Below are 19,205 nucleotides of genomic sequence, written 5' to 3'. Positions count from 1 at the left end.
TAGCTCCTCAGAGTCAAGTAATTCCTGTATCCAAACTCATGATCATCTGAAAACTTAACACTATGAGTTCTACAGAAGAAATTCCAGAGACAAATTCTTAAAGGGAGATCTATAATAATGGTTAGACTTTTGATTCATTTCCTCCTTATAACTCCAGAAATATTTGTGGACACCTGTTAAATCCAAACTTTTTTGGATTAAAAGAAACAACCCCACAGCTGGTGTCTTTTGCCAACATCAGAAGTCAGCCTTCCATTCCAGTACTGATTTCTTATTACTTCCAAAAATGCAATTAAATTTCTTGTTTAGAAGATAGAGTTCTCTTAAATAGTAGTGGTAATATGCCTCAAAAACACTAAAGATGACTATTTCTGCACACACACCTTTCTGAAGTGTTTATTTCCATTTTATGGAATATAGAAACATCTGAGTGCCCAAAACTGCTTATTTTAACTCTAGATCTGACCACAGTGACTTTTTTTTACATTAAAAATAGCCTGTATGTTCTTTATACTTACAAACTGCAAAGACTTAAGCAGCGAAAGGGAGGTATAGTTTTTACAGAGCAAACAAGAACCGTGGATGATGTTGGTTCAGTTCCTGTTCTGCCGTAAACATCTGATGTAATCACGAACAAGTCACCAAAGCCTAGATTCTCATGTGATGGGGAGATAGTAAATGACAATGATTTCATTCTGTTTCCTACCTGTAAAACACGGTGAGCAGCAGAGACACTGTGCAAGTGCATATAGAAAAGTGAGAGATAGCTGAGTAGTGTGGTGATACAGACAGACAGATGAACACCTAAAATGGGTGGATGGATGGATACCTAGTTTTCTCCATCAATAAAGATGCCTCCATCAGTAAAGGTATCTACAATAGGAAAATACAATTAAAAGGAAAAAAAGCTCTCATTTAAAGAAAAATGCCCTAAATCAGAAAACAGAAGTACACTCAGGGCATTAGGAAATGCCAATCATACAAGAAAAACCAGTCCCAGTATACTTGGCCTTTGAACTCTGTGTTGAAATGTGCTTTTTAATTGTGGCCATGAATGAGGGTTGTGTACTTTTATTAGGAAGCATCTGTTACAGGCAATGATAAAGCCATGACAGAGCATGGATGCTCCTAAGCAGAGAATAAGGCAAATGCTTAGCTATAGCAACAATACCTTGTAGTTTCAGCTACTGTGTAGTTTGGATGAGGTCTAAATTAGGTCTTTCACTCTTTCACCTGACCAATTTGTTGCACATGTGTATCTGAGTTCTGCTAGAAATATACCGTTCTTATTTATACACATATGTTACTAACAGAGACTATTAGCAATATTAATAAATACTACATTTCTGTTTATGTTTTACATAATGTAAGCATTTAATTACATGAAATCCCATGTCAGATATTCTCCTCAAGGAAAATTTATTTAAATACAAAGTGCTTATGACTGATTCACACTGAAGTATAATTTAATGCTACATAAACCCATATATTCTATTTCAACTTACTTGTTTTTGTCAACATAAAAGGGAAAAATACACCATGAAATTATTAGCAAAGCACAGCTTTTTTAGGTTCTAAATTAGAAAGTTGTAGCACCTCAATGTAATGCTTTGGTTATGGTGGAGTTTAAGAAATCAAGCACCAAGAGAATGCATTGCCATGAATTATTAGTATCATAGCAGACAGTTTAACGTGAGATTTTCTGGCAGGAGATGACTTTCATCGTGAGCTGCAGTCTTGAAATAGTCCATGAAAGTTACATGACCTGCAGACATATGTGACTCATGCCATGCATCACCCTGTACAGTACTTCGTTTGCTCAGAAAGCTATATTCTACTCAAAACATTTCTTGTTACCTTTGTCTCCTATTCCCTGCCCCACGAGTTGTATACAACATTAGCACTTTATACTGATCATTATTCTTTTTGAATAGTTATGTACCAGTTGTGCATATAATTATTTGTAATAAAAGTTATTGCTGTCTCTTGTAAGAGATTATATATAGTTATTGAAGATATTATATTTAGCAATTTCTTGTCTTAAGATGAGGTTGTTCCTGAATGATATTATCCCGCATTCAGTAGAAGGTTGTTTCAGTCTGTGTAATAGGATAAATAGCATTTTACTCAGTCTCAGTCTTCAAATCTTTCTCGGGTATAAACATTCCGTGCAGGTCCAGATGCATTTCTACATCTACTGTGGCTCGGCCCAATTCTTTGAATGTTTTAGCATCCAAGAAAAGTAGGAAGGGTGCTTTCTTTGGATCAGACATCACAACACAGGTCAGGACAATGCCTGTGACATACAAAGGAAGAATTAGAAACACATACTAGTAACACCAAACAGAAAAGATGACAGTCTCAGGAAATGGTTCTTGTTTCCTAAGGATTCTAGGACACAAACTGAGAGTGCTTACTAGATCAAGAAGCCTACTGAGAATGCTAAGGAACTAATGAATGCTTCCCTGCTGTGTTTTTGTCTGGTCTGCCTGCAGTTCATTCGGAAGGGAAAAAGCAAACCAACACCGAATTGTGCGCCTGGCAGCTTTGGGACTCATCCTTTCCATTTGCCATTTGCCTTTGCAAGGAGTCACCTGAGAACAGAACTGGATCGAGATTACGATACTTGCAATGTCACTTCACCTTCTCATCTGTAACAACACTGACTTCCCACAGCTTCAGCTGCTCCAAACTGTTGATAAATCCAGCTCTGAGTGGCTCTCTGGAAAGTCCTAAGCATCAGTTTTATTGTTTATGGCTACCTTGGGACATGACACAAGCTGATTTTGGTCTGTTGTTGCTTTGTTTTTTGTCTGCAGGAGTAAAATGGCTGGTCCTAATTTTAATCTCACAGTGGAAGCATCAGCCCAGCTTTCTTGACTAAGAACAATGAAACTTGTATGATTTAATGCAAAACTCATGTAAACCCAGCTTTCAGAACATTGTCATTATTTTACCATCATCCTCTTCTCTTGCATCAGGGCTGGGAACAAAAACGGGCTCAGACGGCCAGCAGTGGTCCTCTCCCCAGTGGAGCATTTCCTTTGTCTGGATATTAAATTTTACAATCTAAATTGTGTGACCAGAAAAGAAAAATGTCAGTGACCCAGACAGTGGTTTATTCCAAAGGTACAGCATGAACAGACTGCTGGCATGGGGGACCAATGCTGAGAGTTAAGGAGCAACACGGCATGTGTCATCACAAGAAGGAAACACCTGAAATATGTTAAACTTTGGAGTCACATTTAGTGGCTGCATAATCACACAATGTCCTTTTAATTTCATTTCATTAGATTACAACTGCACCTTTCATTTATGGACATTAAGTATTTTACAAATACTAACAGATTGTGAGAGAACCTTCATTATAACTAATGCCCTCGCTATACAGAGGAAGAGTCCAAGGCCCAGAACATTGAAGTGACTTGCGCCAAATCACTGTGATTCTGTAGTAAAGCAGGAAACAGGATTTAAACCTTCTGTTTTCTAATCCTGTGAATTATTTTCCTTTTATTGTGACCTCAATATTTCTCAAGGCCTTCTATTGTTAAGTAGGGTATATATGCCAGAACAAAGGCTATTAATAGTGATGTGTAAAGATTAAAGCAATGGGGCAAGAATTCCACATAGATACTGGTATTTACTGAAGGAACAGAGTACAGATTTTCATCTCATTAATGGCTCAGGTGCCTGACCAAACAGATCACCAGTGGGCAAATGCATAGCATTTTCAGTTCAATTCTATTAAGGCCCTTTCTCTACCCATACAGATGCAGTTATATTCTTTTCCCCTTTGACCTTTACTCAAAAAATATGTTTACACAAAAATGAAACTCTTCAAATTACTGCAGGAAGAATTTGGAAGAATGCTCCCTTCTAACCAAGATGACAGCAGTTTCGCTGACAAACTTTACCTGAGGGTTACACATGGTTGTTATGTCTGCATTCATTCAAGAGCAACTGATGTGAAAAAAAAATCTTCTAACAGCATTTTTTATTTTATTTAAGTCAGGCAGGGATTATTTACACTGGAAATCACAAACTTGCAGATATGTTTGACCTACTGTCAGATGTGCTGCAATAAATTTTCTTGCATCATGCAGAAATCCAGCTTTATTTTTTAATCAGTTGTGATAATTATATACCAGACCAACAGTGAACTCAATTTATGCTGCCTTGTAGTCACAGAGCAAGAATTAAAAAGAGTGAGTTTGTCTGTAGGATACTCTCACCTTCAACTATTAACACTTTTCATCTCAATCTATTTGTACTCTAGGCTGCCTCCTGAAAAGTTAGTATCATGCATACACAAATGAAGCATTTGCTACCCTCTCATGCAAAACTAGCTAGCAAAAGATAAAGCTTTCTGAAAAATTAGATATTGTTTTAATATTTTTAATTTGCAATAACTTTTTAAGTTGCAATAACTTATTTTTTCAGTTAGGTTTCCAAAAGGGAGAAAATATTACAGATATATGTCTGTCTAGTACTTCTTTTTCCTACTGTCTCCTTTGTAGCTCTTGGCACGTTACAGAAGTTCACCCCAATTTAGCAGAAAAGTGAGGGTCTCAGTAACTATTGTGTTCAAAAGACTTTGTGGAAATATGAAGCTGGATAAAGAAGCCTGAGTTTATGAATACCTTATGAGGGAAATGGTACAACATGAGCTTACCCTTGTAAGAATTTAAGCATTTCATGTTTCTTTGCATGTGAATGACCCACCAACGGGAGAAGTTTATACAGAAACATACACTACTGAATACTCGAGAATCCAATCTCAAGTCACATCTGTAAGAAAGCATTTCTTCTGCTGCCTATGGAGCTACATATTTGTAACAGCTGATAATAATGTTCCAGATTTTCAACTAGTAAAATGAAGATATATTGTTTGCATAGTTTGGCCCAGCGAGGCTCTTTTAATCATACAGGTAAGGTAATATATGTCCAACTGTTCATCTCCCTGCTTTCAAGTGCTGAAGTTTACGAACATATTACCCAACTGCAGTGCCATCATTTAGAAGTTTTAACTTGATGTTGAAAAAAAAGATTTCAGTTTCTGGCCTCAGAACCACACGCTTTGAATTTGCATGTAAGAATGCAGATTAGGCTATATTTTGGGCCAAACTAGTAAAGCATGGTCTACTTATAACTGCTTAAAATTGATTTGTGTCCCATAAATACAGTTTCTGACTTTGTAAATGTTAATTATACCTTTGTAGGAACTGGACTCCACTGGACTTCCGTTGCAAAGATGCACTTGTATTTTTTGCCATTATAGTCGTAGTTGATGCGAGGCAGTTCTATCCCTGGGGAAAATAAAATTCAAGACTTAGGAGCAAGAGAAGAAAAATAACTGAAATGTACATTTACATATGCCAATGTTCCGGAAGTTTTGCCCTGTGAAACACCTTGACAGTATTAAAAACAGCTGTTGCATAGATTTTGTATGTCTGAATTGATAAAAAGCTGAAGATGGATGTTAACACAACATTATTAAGCCAGGGTTGTTAGTTCAAAAATTTTTCATTCTTAGAGATTCATTATACTGGAACTTATAAGGGTTTTGTTTTGTTTTTCCTTTCGCCACAAATACATGAGACGTGAACATCTGAGATATAATTGGAGGCTACCATTCTAAGAAATTACATTCACTTTAGGTAAATGTATACTCTTTACATATTCCTGTTATTATCCCCTGAAAAAAAGTTTAAAAATCCACTTTCAAAGGCAATCTTTAAAAAATACAGCAATAACTGAAGTTATTATTTATAACAGACCTATTTAACTAAAATTAGTCTTGTAACAGGTAGATTTGCAAGCCATATTAATAGTTGTAAGATTAGGCTTGGGATCCTATATTAACATAAAACTGATGTAACTTCAGGCATTTAAAGGATTTCACTCCTGATACATATATATCTGTGAGGTTCAGGGTCATATATTACTGGATAGACCCACAGGAGGGAAACAAAGAAGAGAAAGATGTTGTCAATATCTACACTAAACATATTAATGAAAAGTTTCGTTTCTCTTAGCTTTATAAAGATCTTACTTATATGAACAGCTATTAGGCATTATTAGAATGCACCTCTGTGTGCATAAGAGAATATATTTGAGATCTGTGTAATGGATATGTCTCACCTTCACATAGTATTTCAGGCTGGCAATAGATGCTGCCATCTTTCTCTTTTACAGCAGTTGCGGTAGAGGGAAGTGTGACTAAATTAGAACCTACTTCAGCATCCTGAAAGAGACATATGCTGAAAAAGTAATGTGTCTCCAAGAGCATGCTTCTAATTTAGATCTTTCATCAGGTTTGATATTAATATAGACAATTTTGGGATTAAACAAATAATGCAGATTCAGGAAGTTCCTTCTTATGGCGTTTATCTTGTATCATTAGATTCTCACTTTTTCATTACAAATCATGTTATACTCTGAGGGTTTTAATATATTGTAGAGTAATCATTTTGAATCACACTGAGCCTTTAGAAAGGTTTAGATAGCCATGGCTGTGTTCCAGAAGCACAATAAATGGATTACTTAGTTTATGAATGTAATTAATGAAGGTGGGTTTCAAGGAATTAAGTATCAAATTCCCACTAAAGGTCACCAAGGTTAGGATTTTTTGCACCTGCTATAAAGCAAGTGCAAAAATAGGTGTAATGCACTCTTGTTTTTAATATGCTATTGCTGAAGTCTTAAGATTGCAGGGTAGTTTGGATAGCTGGTGTGATCCAAGACATTCTTTGTCATTGCTGCTTAATTCTTTGTGAAGCATGAACAAAGCAGCAAGATTTTACAATGCAGAAAGAAAAAGTATTATCCATTCCAAATGTATCAGGCAGAAACTTGCCCAAGTTGCTGGGAAGTATAAAATCTTCCCTGCAAACAATGATGTAAAATGATGTTTTAAATTAAGCTGAAAGATAAAATCTTTCTTCTTCCTGGTAAATCTCACACTTAAATGAAATCTTCTAATTTTATTTAAACCATTGCAACAGTTGGGAGCATGTGTATATTATATATAGGCTTCCAGTAAAGGCGAAGAAACAGATTGTGCGAAACCTTATGCACGCCCTTCCAGTCAACAGCCATGTTGATTTAGCTGCTCGTATTTGATAGCATTTTACAAATAATCTCACTGGTAAGGAAATTACATATGCTCAATGGCCCTGTATCCATAATGGATGGTGTCAGAACCTAGATCCATGTAACTGTATGTCCAGCTGCTCATCACCATTTCTCACAATCCATACACAAAACAGAACTGCACACTTTGTGTATATGTTATTTTTAAAGAATCATAAATTTGCATATAAAGGCTTGCAACTAATAATTCACCCATTATTCATATTGATGTATTTTAAAATTCTGATCAAAGAACAGATTAAAAAGCCATTTTCTTTCTACCTTGTCATACTGCAGAGGAACAACGAATCGTTTGCAGGTTGGTATGGAGGTAAGCTTGCTGCTCTCTTTGAAGTCTTTACGCAGGTTTTTTAAATAGAACATATCATATAAGCTATTGTCTGTATAGGCAATAATATCAAAAATAATGTGGCCATCCTCTTCATAACCATTTATGTGGTGAAAAAGCACCATAGCATCGGTATAAAACTTGGTGGATACTTCTTTTTTAGTCTTCTTGTCTACAAAGTGAAACCAAGTCTGAAAGATAGGAAACATTATTTCAAACCGTTAATGATTAGCAAATAGTTATTCAGGAAACTGTTTTCTAATGGTAGCCATCAACATGCTAATGAAGAACTCAGGATTTGCTTCTAGGAGATGAGAGGTTCAAACCTAAAGACCTGAAAAAAGGAGTAAAAAGAGTGGGGAAGGGCTTTAAACTCATTTTACTGTTGCAAATTACTATTTGGGCTAGGCTAAGGATTGAAGTTTTCCAGTAAAACCTGGAAAATCCCCTGCTCTTATTTGAAGTTAAATAAGTCTGCCTTAAGAGCCTCTGTAGTGCTCTGTGCTGGTGCCCTCTACCCCGGCATGCCCCACTTATTGATGGCCAGAGCATGTGGAAATAAAGTCCTCAGAAAACAGTTTTTTTCCTCAGTTGTCACAGTGAAAGACTCTCCTTTTGTTCAGTGCAGGCTTTTCCACCAGTCTCGCTCTCCTATCTGATGCAGTGGATCTAGAGCAGATCTCATCCACAATATACAGTATTTTGTTTGGACCAGGAGCAACTGTATGTGTAAGAGATGCTAATGCAGTTTTGAATTTCTCTGCTAGCACACAATATTTCTAACAATGCCAAACTATCCTCTTTCTCAAGCACTTCAGCATCAGATATTTATTTGTGATAGTTCTGGAGATGGGAGATAGTATTCAAAAAATACAGCTTCTTAAAAAAAATGTGCAACATGAAAGTCAAGGGTTGAAAAAAAATGAGGTGTTACTGAAATTAATGAACCAGATAAAAACAGAACAGTGTGGAAGAGGTCACTGGCTTGGCTGACTCCATTGCTCAGCATTAGGAAAAATACCTTATCTTCCTTATGAAAGGAAAGGCAGGAAGCCCAGCTCACACCTCGGATGTAAGCAGTTGCCATTTTGACAATATCCAGTCTGAATGGCTGCTCTATGAAGACAATGTAATTTTCTGTGATTCCAAAGCTGTGGTAGTAGCTTGGGTGGAGCAGAGAGCGAGAAGGGATGGAGCATACCACTTCCAGATGTTTAAAACAAGATTTCTTCTTCTCTTTTTCTGAACATAAAAGATAAAAAAAAATATTTATAATAAATTCCAATCCAATCTTGTGCTTGGATTTCTCCCATGTATGAAGTAGGAAAGAACAGGTTCCTCTCAGTTGTATTTGCATTTTCCTGTTAATAAAAGTGGTTTGTTTCCTCCTGCAGAATTAACATAGAAGTTTGCATCTGAGCGAAGCAACAGAGTAATACACAATGCCAGATCCATTTAGACAGAGCCCCCTCGTCTTAGTATTTGATTCCACTGGTTACTGTCTTCAGAAGTTCCAGCATAGAAGAGAAAGATGTTCAATGAAATCGGCAGCTTTACAAGGGGGTTCAAATGCCGCCATGTTTTTGAACTTCAAAGGAGATGTTTCTGTTTGATCTATACTGACTTCATCTGAGCCCCAACTGGAAATTGCAAAGTTATATTTCAGCTGTGGAAGCCTCTTGATTGTTCAACCAAGAGGACAGACGTCACATTACCAGATGATTTTAAACAACAACACACAACAATAGATTGCCTTGAAGGAAAAAGAGCAAGTGATTTGCTCTGTGAACCAAGGACAGTATTTCAGCAAGGCCTAGTGTAGGCCAGGTTAGGGAGGAATTAACCCTATTTTAGGTACTATCAGGTATTATGCTTCCTATAATCACAGTATCAGCATTTTAAGAGCATTTTCATTTGTGAAGAAAAATAAAATTTACAGCTTCAAATTATATATACTGCCTGATAGATAAAATTGTTTCTCTTCATCTCCCTCTACACATCTGAATACAGGCAATGGAAATTCTTCTAAAAGAGTTAGTTCACTCTAGTAATATTCAAAGTAGCATTCTTCTTAAAGCAAATTCTTCTAAAAGCAAGGTTCTTCATACTGGAATACCCTGTTTACACAGTGTTCAAGATGAACCTTTGTAATAGCACACACCCAGACAGGCTAAGCAGTTAACATTAAGTTCACAAGAAGTTAAAATTAAGAACATTAATGCCATCAGTTTCTAGAAGAGCTGTATCACCACCCCTTAAGGAAAGGAATTACTAACAAGTTTCCAGAAAATACTGATAAAAGACATTTTTTACCTGGCACAGAGGGAGGAATCTTAAATAGAATGTATTTTGTCTTCCCTTTATCAGCTATTGAAGTACCCATGTTGAGAATATTTCCAGCACTGTCATAGTGCGGGTGAGAAGTTGCGATATTTACAGCTACGTATTTGCTGTAGTCAACCTGGAAAATGATACAAAAGGAGATTTTAGAGATGTGTGAGAGAATTAAAATTCATCTCAGCTACCACCACAAATTCACCAGCTTCTTAGAACTGCAGCCTTTTATTGGTACTCCGTTTTCAAAGGCCTTGAATTGTAAACAGATAAGCCAAATGACTTATATAGGCACTCAAACGATTTCCTAATTCAAGGCTAAAACAAGTTACAGAATCTGAATTACATTCATCTCTCCCTTGCAGCCACATAACACAATGGGAGGATTGGCTAAAGAAGTTATTCTGCAAATGTCCATTTCATCCTGAAAGCAGTTTATTTAATAGGGCTGTGAGTCTAGCAATCTTCTGGAGCAAAAAGATTTCTATTTGATTTAAAGCTTGGAAATGGTACTGAAACAGTATTGCGTGCTAGAGAAAGTTCATTGTGTATTTCAATGTCAATAATTAAGTAATATCTTGCATAAGGTACTTGAAAAGCAGCCATATAACTGACCTACTGAACTGTTAATTATGTAAATCACTGGATAACTATGGGCGCTTAATAATGGATGATGTGTGGTATTATTCCTGCAACCTGGCTAGATTACGTACAAGTGAAATTGCTCAAAGCCCAGCATTTACGAAACTACCTGGGATTTCATTTTGAACTAATGAGTTCTTAAAAGATCTGGTATCTTCACTATTTCACTTTACCATGATGTCAAAAGTAAGGGAAAAGTAGAGGAAAAGTTTTCTAGTTTTGTGTCCTGCACATGTTAAAGGCTCCTTATGAGTCGGCCTGAAACTTTATTATTTAGCAGATAAGGAACCAGAATGACAGACAGTCTTTTATACCTTCTCTAATGTCTCCAGAGTCTGCGGATTAATTTTCCTGATGAAGTTAGTCTCACTGACAGCATAAAAATCATCCCCAGTTTTCATAATGTTGATCAGGCAGTTGTCTGTGAACTCAGGAATGGTGTGAGACAAATACGAGAACGCCCTGTGCGGAGGGAAATTTCATATCGGTTCATTAGAGCAGCAGAAGCCGTACTAGCTTTTACCCCGTGCACAGCAGAAGTCACCTGAGCAGCGTGGGCTGTGCACAGCAGCAGGGTCACGGAGCTGGGTCTGTCTGTCCCCTGCTGTGCCCTGTTCTGGCCGCTCCTACACTGCTTCAGGGGAAAGGGTGGAAAAGTGGAGGAGCTGGACTTCGACACCCTTGGCTTGGGCGAGGGGTATGGACATGGGTGCAACCCGTTTCCCATACACAAATGGGCATCCAGGTCCAGTCCTGCTGCCAGCTGTACCGTAGGCACTGGTTTATCGGGATGGGCTAATTACAGGCTCTCCTGTGCATACCTTGTGAGACCTTGTTTCAGCCTAAAAGCTGGTAAAAGCTGGTAGGTTTTTCAGGGTATGCCTTTGTAAAATAGATGGATTCATATACTCCCTGATGGAATATTTTTGTTCCCGGTGTTATCCTGTACCACAATTATGATTTCAAAGAAGATCAAACTTCACATGTGGACTTGACAGTTTTCCTTATTAGTGTTGGACTTTATCACATTCACTTGAAGCCAATACAAATTTGCTTATATCCCTTTTGAACTTAAAATGCCAGTGTGCTGGAAGAGGGAAGAAAAGCATCTCATTCAGGGTAAAAACGTACACCAAGTCAACTACTTTGCAATAACTATCCATACCTATGCTCTTACCAAATATCAAATTCAAGATCATTAGAGGTGGTCCAGCCAGGAAGAAGGGATGGGTAAGCTATTTGCCTTTTTCAGGGAATATACACAGCCAATTTTACAAGACAGGTAATAACATCATGGCTTACACCTTGCCTCTCATGTACAGACTATCATTCTTTCGAAAGCAGCTATTGCAGACATCCCAAGTGGTTCTGATTGTGCACATAAGGTTAGCTCAGGCCTATGGGTGCAGTCCTTCAAAGCACTGCACGTGACTCTGGAAACAATGGAAATTTTTTATCACTTTCTTTTCTTCTGTAAAAATGGTCTTTAATACAGAAGGTTTTCTATTCTTTTTAAAGTGATTGATGCTTTTCTTCTTTTTGTTGAATAAACTTTGCATTAATTCCTTCCCCATCTCTTCATCTTTTCCTTTCTTGCTGCTTCTCCCCTTACAGAGTATCATTTTTATAAACTTCTGTGAAACACTTGAAAAAGAAAATATTTGGTTTCTCAAAATTACACGAATATCTACTTGCAGAGGTGAAAAAAACAGCCAATATTGCTGATAAAATTAATTTCAAACATTTGCCCTAGAATAACCCACAGACAATACAGGGCTGGATATATCTCTTGGCCTTTTCAATATTTATCAATTGTAAATTTACAAAACAAGTTTTGTATTTGTAAATATGTATTAAGGGTAAACAGAAAGACATCTATGCTGGAGAGAGAAGTAGATAGAAGAATGGTGTTTGAAAAAGCATCTCTTACTTGGCAAATATGTTTTTGCATGGATCTGGATAAGCCATAGTTCCAAACTCAGACACCACAATTCGCTTTGCTTCTATGTTGCAGTTGTATGTGTCACTTCGGAGATACTTACTTCTATAGTAAACTTCACCTGACAAAGGCCAAACAGGTTTCAATCACATTTCATACTGAGTTCTTTAGAAAATTAGCACAGGTAAAGCCAGAGAAAGAGTTTCTCAAGCAGATGTTCTTTAGCTAAGAAAAGGTTGCAATGAAACCAGAAAAGTCCCCAACTCCCTGTTTTGGAAGTCTTTTTCAGCTCCCTAAGGAACGTTCTTGTGGGTGCTGAGATAGGTAACAGTTTGTCTGGCTTCCTTGATTCCCAACACATTTGGACAATACTGGGGGACTGGGGAGAGGAAAGGAGGGATTTGGATAAACCCTTCCAGTAAACCAAAACAATCTGTGTAAAAATGATTAATTCTGCATCACTGTGTGGGTGGTGATAAATCTCCTGTACTGGCCAAATTTGGTTATGAGAGAGTAACAAATTGCTTGAAGGAATCAGTATCTATCCTTACCAATTTAATGGACCACTGCACTTGAACTAACTGATCTCTGTTTGCTTCAGGTAAGTAAAATACACTGGCAATTAAAAAATTTCTTTTTAAAACATTTTAAAATTCTAATTTTAAAAAATTCTTTATAGGCTCTTTTGTTGGGGATGTAGAGCTGGGCAGGCAAGGAGATCCTGCAGTTACATTAAATGTCTCTGATCACAGAAATGGAAACTAAAAAATAAACACTAGGAATAGAGGATGGCAGGAGTGAAACCCAATTCTTTTAGAGATACAAACATTTTGCAGCAAGAATCTAGGTATAAAAGATCCTGCCTTACACTAAAACAGCTGAACTGATTAAAAAAGCTTTAACTGAAAACAAAAAATGAAATTGTTTTGGATAGAGGTGCTGCCTGTTTTCCTTCACTAAGGATGACAAGTAGGAGGACTGCTTGTAGGGGTGTCAAGTATACATAAGCGAGGTTTGATTTTTGAAGTGACACAGTGGCCCAGTTTCTCTCCTGGCAGCTGTTATAGCTGCAACCAAATCCCAAAAGGGGAATGTTAGTCTTCCCTGAAACTAGGTTGTTCATCCACAACAGAAAAACCTCCGGATATTACAGTACTTTTGGTTGATCCAGTTTGAAACAATGGAGGTTTTCTTGCTCTGGGTGGAAGGCGAAGGCTGCCCTGCAGTGACCTGCTCAGAGCCGGTTGCAGGCTATCCTGCAGCGGGGACAATATTGAACTTTGGCATTCTGGAAAAAAGGACAACATAATCTATCTTTGATAACAGCCCTGCAGCGATACTCCTGCTACTGCTGTGGAGAGCGAGGTGCGAGTGTATGTTGGGAGAGCCTTTCCCCAAAGGGGTTACCACCCCAGCAGGCATGCCACTCTGCAGATGAAACCTGCAGCATTCTAACGCTAATCAAACTCAAAATAGAATTAGCAACATGAGGCACCAAGGTTTGGGTTGATCAGCTTTTTTTAATCTGATGTGCAGCAACTTACCATTTTTAAATGTAAAGCTATGCAGCAGAGCCAAGCCATCAAACCAATGGTTATACTTAGTGTCCCCTATTGTGTGCATCCCTGGGCCATTCCGGAGAAGTATCCCTTGCAACCAAGTGGGCAACCGACCTATAAACAAAAAGGAGATTCCAGTACCCATTCATTTAGGTGAGGGGCTTGTTACAGGACAGTTCTCCTAAGGGCATAAGCTTCATATAGCCAGAGAGACTATGGGTGTGTCAAGATGTGTAATAGCATATAATTATGTTGGAGTTTGGGTTACCTAAAATATGATCTGCTCAGAAATGTGGCATTGGTAATGTTCTGCATTAATATTGCTGTATGAGATTACTATAAGAAGATGAGATTGCTGGAATGTAATTTGCTAAATATCAGGAAGTAAATAAAGTTGGACCTTTCTTTCCTGCACTCAGATTTTGAAGTGATGCATTTAAACCCTTTTACTCATGCCAGGAAAAGCTAGAGCTTATCAGAAAGAAACATATTTTATAGGTTATATGACTTGCCTTGGCCTCCCATACATCAATTTAAACTTCAGGCTAAATGAATTCCAGTAAAACTTTCATTAATTAAATTACACAGCATAATATAGTGTCATTTTGGGAGTGCTTTCATGACGCTAGCCATAATGTTGGTGTTTTGAACACAAATAAAGGGTAGGTATATTATACTGAAAATATGTAAGTACTGTTGAGGTTTGAATAAGAAATGTCCCTCATGAAATCCTTGCAGGAAATACATTACCTGCCATTTGACACACAGAATAACAAAAGATAAAGAATGTTATAAGGGTTAAAGAGCTGAACAAAAGTGCTATCAGATATTAAATTAAAAGCTTCACTTGCTTCTTTGTGTGTATGTCTCCTGAGGGAACATTTAAGATCACGTACTGCTTTTCCATGCTATTCCTTCACTAAACATTATCTCTGCATAAAAAGCTATTCAGAACTTTTAGTTCTCCTTATCATTCAGTTTGTGACCCTATGTTGAATATGTTGACACACTTTCTTATTAACACTTCCTTTACAACAGGTAGAAATGTCCTCTTACAGAAATATTCCATTTTGTCAAAGATGATGCAGTTGCTGAGAGGTGAACAAGTTTAGTCTGCTTATATGCCTAAAATAAAAGTGTTTCTCTTCATTGCCACTTCCCTTTCTACAGTTTTCTGTTATTTGGCAATAGAAGACTGTAGGCTCTGCTATTTCTCCGATGCTATGGGCAACTGCAGTATAGTGAGTGTAGTCTTCTGTGCTCCCACCATCCTACCGATGCCATTTATGTTTGTACATCTGTGCAATGAGCATGGGCTGCCACAAACCTTTTGCTAACACTGAGCTGGGGCTGACTGCATGCGGTCTTGCTGCAACCAGACCTTCTTTCCCTGTGGTGAAAATGTAATACTTCTGCTGCATATGAGGTCTTGTGGGATTTTGACCCAGTAAAACTATCTTCTGCTTTGGGGCCCATCATTCAAGACAAGTAGATATTTCTGCAATTCAGTGAACATCTTGCAGCTCCTAGGGCGAAGAATTTTGCTCAGAGATTATTCCTCTATATCAGAATAATGGTGCTCAAAAAGTTCCAGAACAGGCCAATAAAATGATTTTGCTGGAAGAAATAAAAGGTGGGAAAAGGTGGAGAAAGTGGATCGTCTTCTTAAGGCACTGTGGACTTGATGCAGCTTCTGAAACTTCTGGTGTGATGCAGTGTGATTTCTGGCATAATTCCAGTATGAAAAGCACGGAGCAAAGGATCATCTAGTGAGGTTTTTAGATGAACGTTCATCTTAGTGGGAATTAAGAGTTTCTTGAAATCAGACTGGGTACCAATCAGCATCCTAAACTGCTTAAATAGCTTTAAAAATCTGGACCTTGCATCTTTTTTGCATCAGGCTTTTATCTGAAGTGGAAACAATGATACTTTCCTGTACCACGTGAGGACACAAAAGTGACAGGGTAAAATTCCAAATATTTGGAAGTTTGTTAACTATCATAGCAACAGAGTTTTATACAATGACATGGCTGTACAACGCATAGGAGAGCATGGTTTAAATTACAGCTGACATGAGAAGTACAGAGTCATATTTACAGTGTGCATATTAATTAACAAGGAGACAAAATACTGGCAGAGCTCAGGGCTAGCAAAATATTTCTTTATAGTTTTCCTAATTGGTAAATACTGAATCATCATTGCCAATGAAGGAATATTTCGTATGCATGATTTTGTTTACTGAAATATGCAGTCTTTGTTCAAAGAAACCATTGCATAATACAGATCAGGTCTGCTAAATGGCTTCATTGCAAACAACTTCAAATGTTTCAGTAATAAGTTTTTATCTTGAGAAAAAAAAACTTGAAAGGCATAAACCCACTGTAAATTATAACAAAGCACTTCGTCTGACTTGAAATAAAATCTTTTCCAACTCAGCTGCCAAACTGAACAACAACAACAAAGTCATGCAAGTTTTGTCAACTTTTTAGTGTTGCATTTGGGAAGTGACTTTAAAATTGGTATTAGATGCCTACCATTTCGTGAACTACATATAACAAACAATGCAGCGTATATTTACTAAATAGGGGCCCTCAGCAACAAACCTCCCCTGTAGCTATAGCAAAAAAACCCCCCTTCTGTAAAGTAAAAAAAAAAGCAGTAAAAATAATAGACTGATCAAGCGTTCCTTCCTAGAGACCCTCTTTAAACTATCTCACTGAAGGATACTACGCAGTTTTTACTGGGTTAACTTCTGTACTCTCTTTTTAACAGTACACAGTGGCATCCATTACTGCTGCTTTTCAACACTGAAATACTGTTGTTGAATAGTCCCAATTTTAGCGACTCTCTCCAGGAGGCAAGGAAGAGCATGAGCAGACAGGGAGGGTAGGGAAGGGTTACAGAGAAGAGAAACTGAAAGCCTGAGCGGAGCTATGGGGGAGGGGAGTCACCAGATCAAATACTGAGATTTCACCCCTCTCCACTGATTTCAGTGAATCCTGTTCAAACAGACTTTCTGGAAGAGTACACAGAAATGCCCATCGAGTGAGAAAAATCCCACAGTTGGGGCACGAATATTATCTGAGATCAGTCCTTTAAACACAATTCCCTTATGTTTCTTGCTTTCTCAGTTTCCGCTTTCAGTGTTGTCTTGGGTCAACAAGTGTTTCAGTGTTTACGTATTTGAAAACACCAAAGTAACCGCACGTATTAGAACAGATTTTCTTTCACTTACCTTGCACCTCAGCTTTTATGGGTTCTGGATGTTCTTCTTTATTTCTACCAAATATCGTCTCCATTTTGCATGTAATAAACAATTTCTATGTCCTCTACCCCGCTGTTCCCGCAGCTGTTGTGGTTCCCTCCTGTCTGGGCTTAAGAACTGCTCTTTCCTGTTATATATAAAGATAAGGTCAAAGTGCAATGCGAGCTAGTGGCTGGTGGCTTATAGATTGACAATTTATAATAGCTGATCTTTAGTCCCTACCACATACACTATAATTCTTACACATTCTCATTAAAATTAACTCTTTCACTGATTCAAAGGGGAAGTAAGAAAAACTTAATTCACCTGTTTGCTTCTTATGAACATATCTGAAGCAGCCAGCCATGCCCTGGGAGTCAGGCAGAATGACTCTGAAACATCACCTTCAGCATGTCAGATAAAATTTAAGGCACTGCCTAGGGGTGCTTGCCCCATTTGGCAGGTAGGAGAGAAAAAGAAAAGAAAACTCTACTCACTGTCCTGAGTTTGACTCTTTGGGAGTGACATTTCAGAGCAGGGTGTCATCCTTTTCTTTCCATTCTGTGAAATTTAAACTGTGCTGTTTTATTAGTAAACAAAATATCATCACTGAACACTCATCTGCTCTATTTCTTCATATACAAGCTCTTCCAGAGTGAACTGAGCAGCACATCTTTGAATTAAATATCTTTTCACAAATAATCACTATAACACATTCCCCCTTATGTGACCTGAATCCACTCCATGAAAGTATGGCAGGAATCATTAAAAATTAGGGGGATTTTTAACTTTATGCTTTTGTTTCTTGATAAGGTACTTAACCGAGTTCAATGTTGCTAATTTTAAAATCCTCTGGGGAAAGAATTATTTCAATATAAAGCATGTGATTGCAGAGCAAATCATAGGCTCCATTGAACATGAAGGATAAAAAGATTCTTTGCACAATTATATATTATGCAATTTCATATGAGGTTACCCTAAAATCCGATTTTTTTCAGCTAAACCAATGTTGTTCCCAAAATGTTTTAACATCACTTATTCAGGCTGACTGATCTTTTATAAATGTACGTATTTATTTTATTTAAAACACATTTGGTGCTACACTTGACTGCTCCAACACACTTGTTACACACAAACATAGCTCCTCTCTTCCTAACCTATTGCCTGTTTGATGGCCTGGCTTCACTTTGGGAGATAAACAAGACAGCATGCCTGTTTAGAAAGCACCAACAGAATCAGGTGATAATAAAATAAAAAGTCATATTAAAAATTAAAATATATGGGCTTTGTTGGAGTCAGTAGTGTCAATAAACAGGAGAATTGAACCAGAAGGCTGCAGGAAATGAAGGGTATCAAAGTCCACATACATACACATATGCAGATATATATACACTCACACACACATAAACATACACACATACTATATGCATGGATATGTATATACACATATGTGTGAGAGAGAGAGGGTGTGTACTGAGATGTAGATTTACTTGTACACACAAAGGCAACTATAGGATTTTTCAGCAATGTTAGAAACCGAAAAGGATCTGGCAAAAAAACAAAGCCATCTAACTCGACTTCCACTAGCCACGGGGACATTTTCTCTGTCCATGATGTTCTGCTTTGCTTTAAAACATTCTCTTCAGTGTATACTCATCCATTTACAGATGTAAATGTCACATTTCAGGTGTCTGTGCCTGAAAGTTTTGTCACATATTTTGTACAACTTAAGGAAAATGAACTTGCAAAGTTCATTTTTCTGCTTGTCAGTGAAAAAACTTTATTTAGCAGTAAACCACTTTTTTATTGTTGTTTTCATCATTCTCATGACAGATAAGCAGTTAGTAAGGTATGGAGAGATTAATTTTCTTGCCAACTGTGTAATTTCTGCCTTTTTATATCGAAACAGAGAAATATCAGCATATTGATTTACAATTATAATGTGTAAGTTTGAGCACAAGTAGGTGTGGATTACGTGACTTTCCTAATTTTATTATTTCACAATGT

The 19,205-nt window shown here is 37.4% G+C and overlaps 1 protein-coding gene across 1 annotated transcript; it reads right to left on the bottom strand.

The window, feature by feature from the left end:
• Positions 1-1,390: 1,390 nt before the first annotated feature.
• Positions 1,391-17,340, bottom strand: BCO1 (beta-carotene oxygenase 1). Its single transcript, XM_009508876.2, has 11 exons — positions 17,190-17,340; positions 13,940-14,068; positions 12,387-12,516; positions 10,771-10,918; positions 9,794-9,941; positions 8,502-8,722; positions 7,414-7,671; positions 6,142-6,244; positions 5,212-5,306; positions 2,958-3,069; positions 1,391-2,296 (listed from the first exon to the last, which is right to left on the bottom strand). Exons 1-11 carry the CDS (start codon positions 17,251-17,253, stop codon positions 2,124-2,126), a joined length of 1,581 nt encoding a protein of 526 aa, XP_009507171.1. The 5' UTR covers positions 17,254-17,340; the 3' UTR covers positions 1,391-2,123.
• Positions 17,341-19,205: the final 1,865 nt, after the last annotated feature.

This window comes from Phalacrocorax carbo, chromosome 8, assembly GCF_963921805.1.
Source record: "Phalacrocorax carbo chromosome 8, bPhaCar2.1, whole genome shotgun sequence".
In the NCBI taxonomy this organism is placed as follows: domain Eukaryota; kingdom Metazoa; phylum Chordata; class Aves; order Suliformes; family Phalacrocoracidae; genus Phalacrocorax; species Phalacrocorax carbo.
Note: the sequence above shows the minus strand (reverse complement) of the source record. Positions and strands in the feature narration are given on the sequence as shown.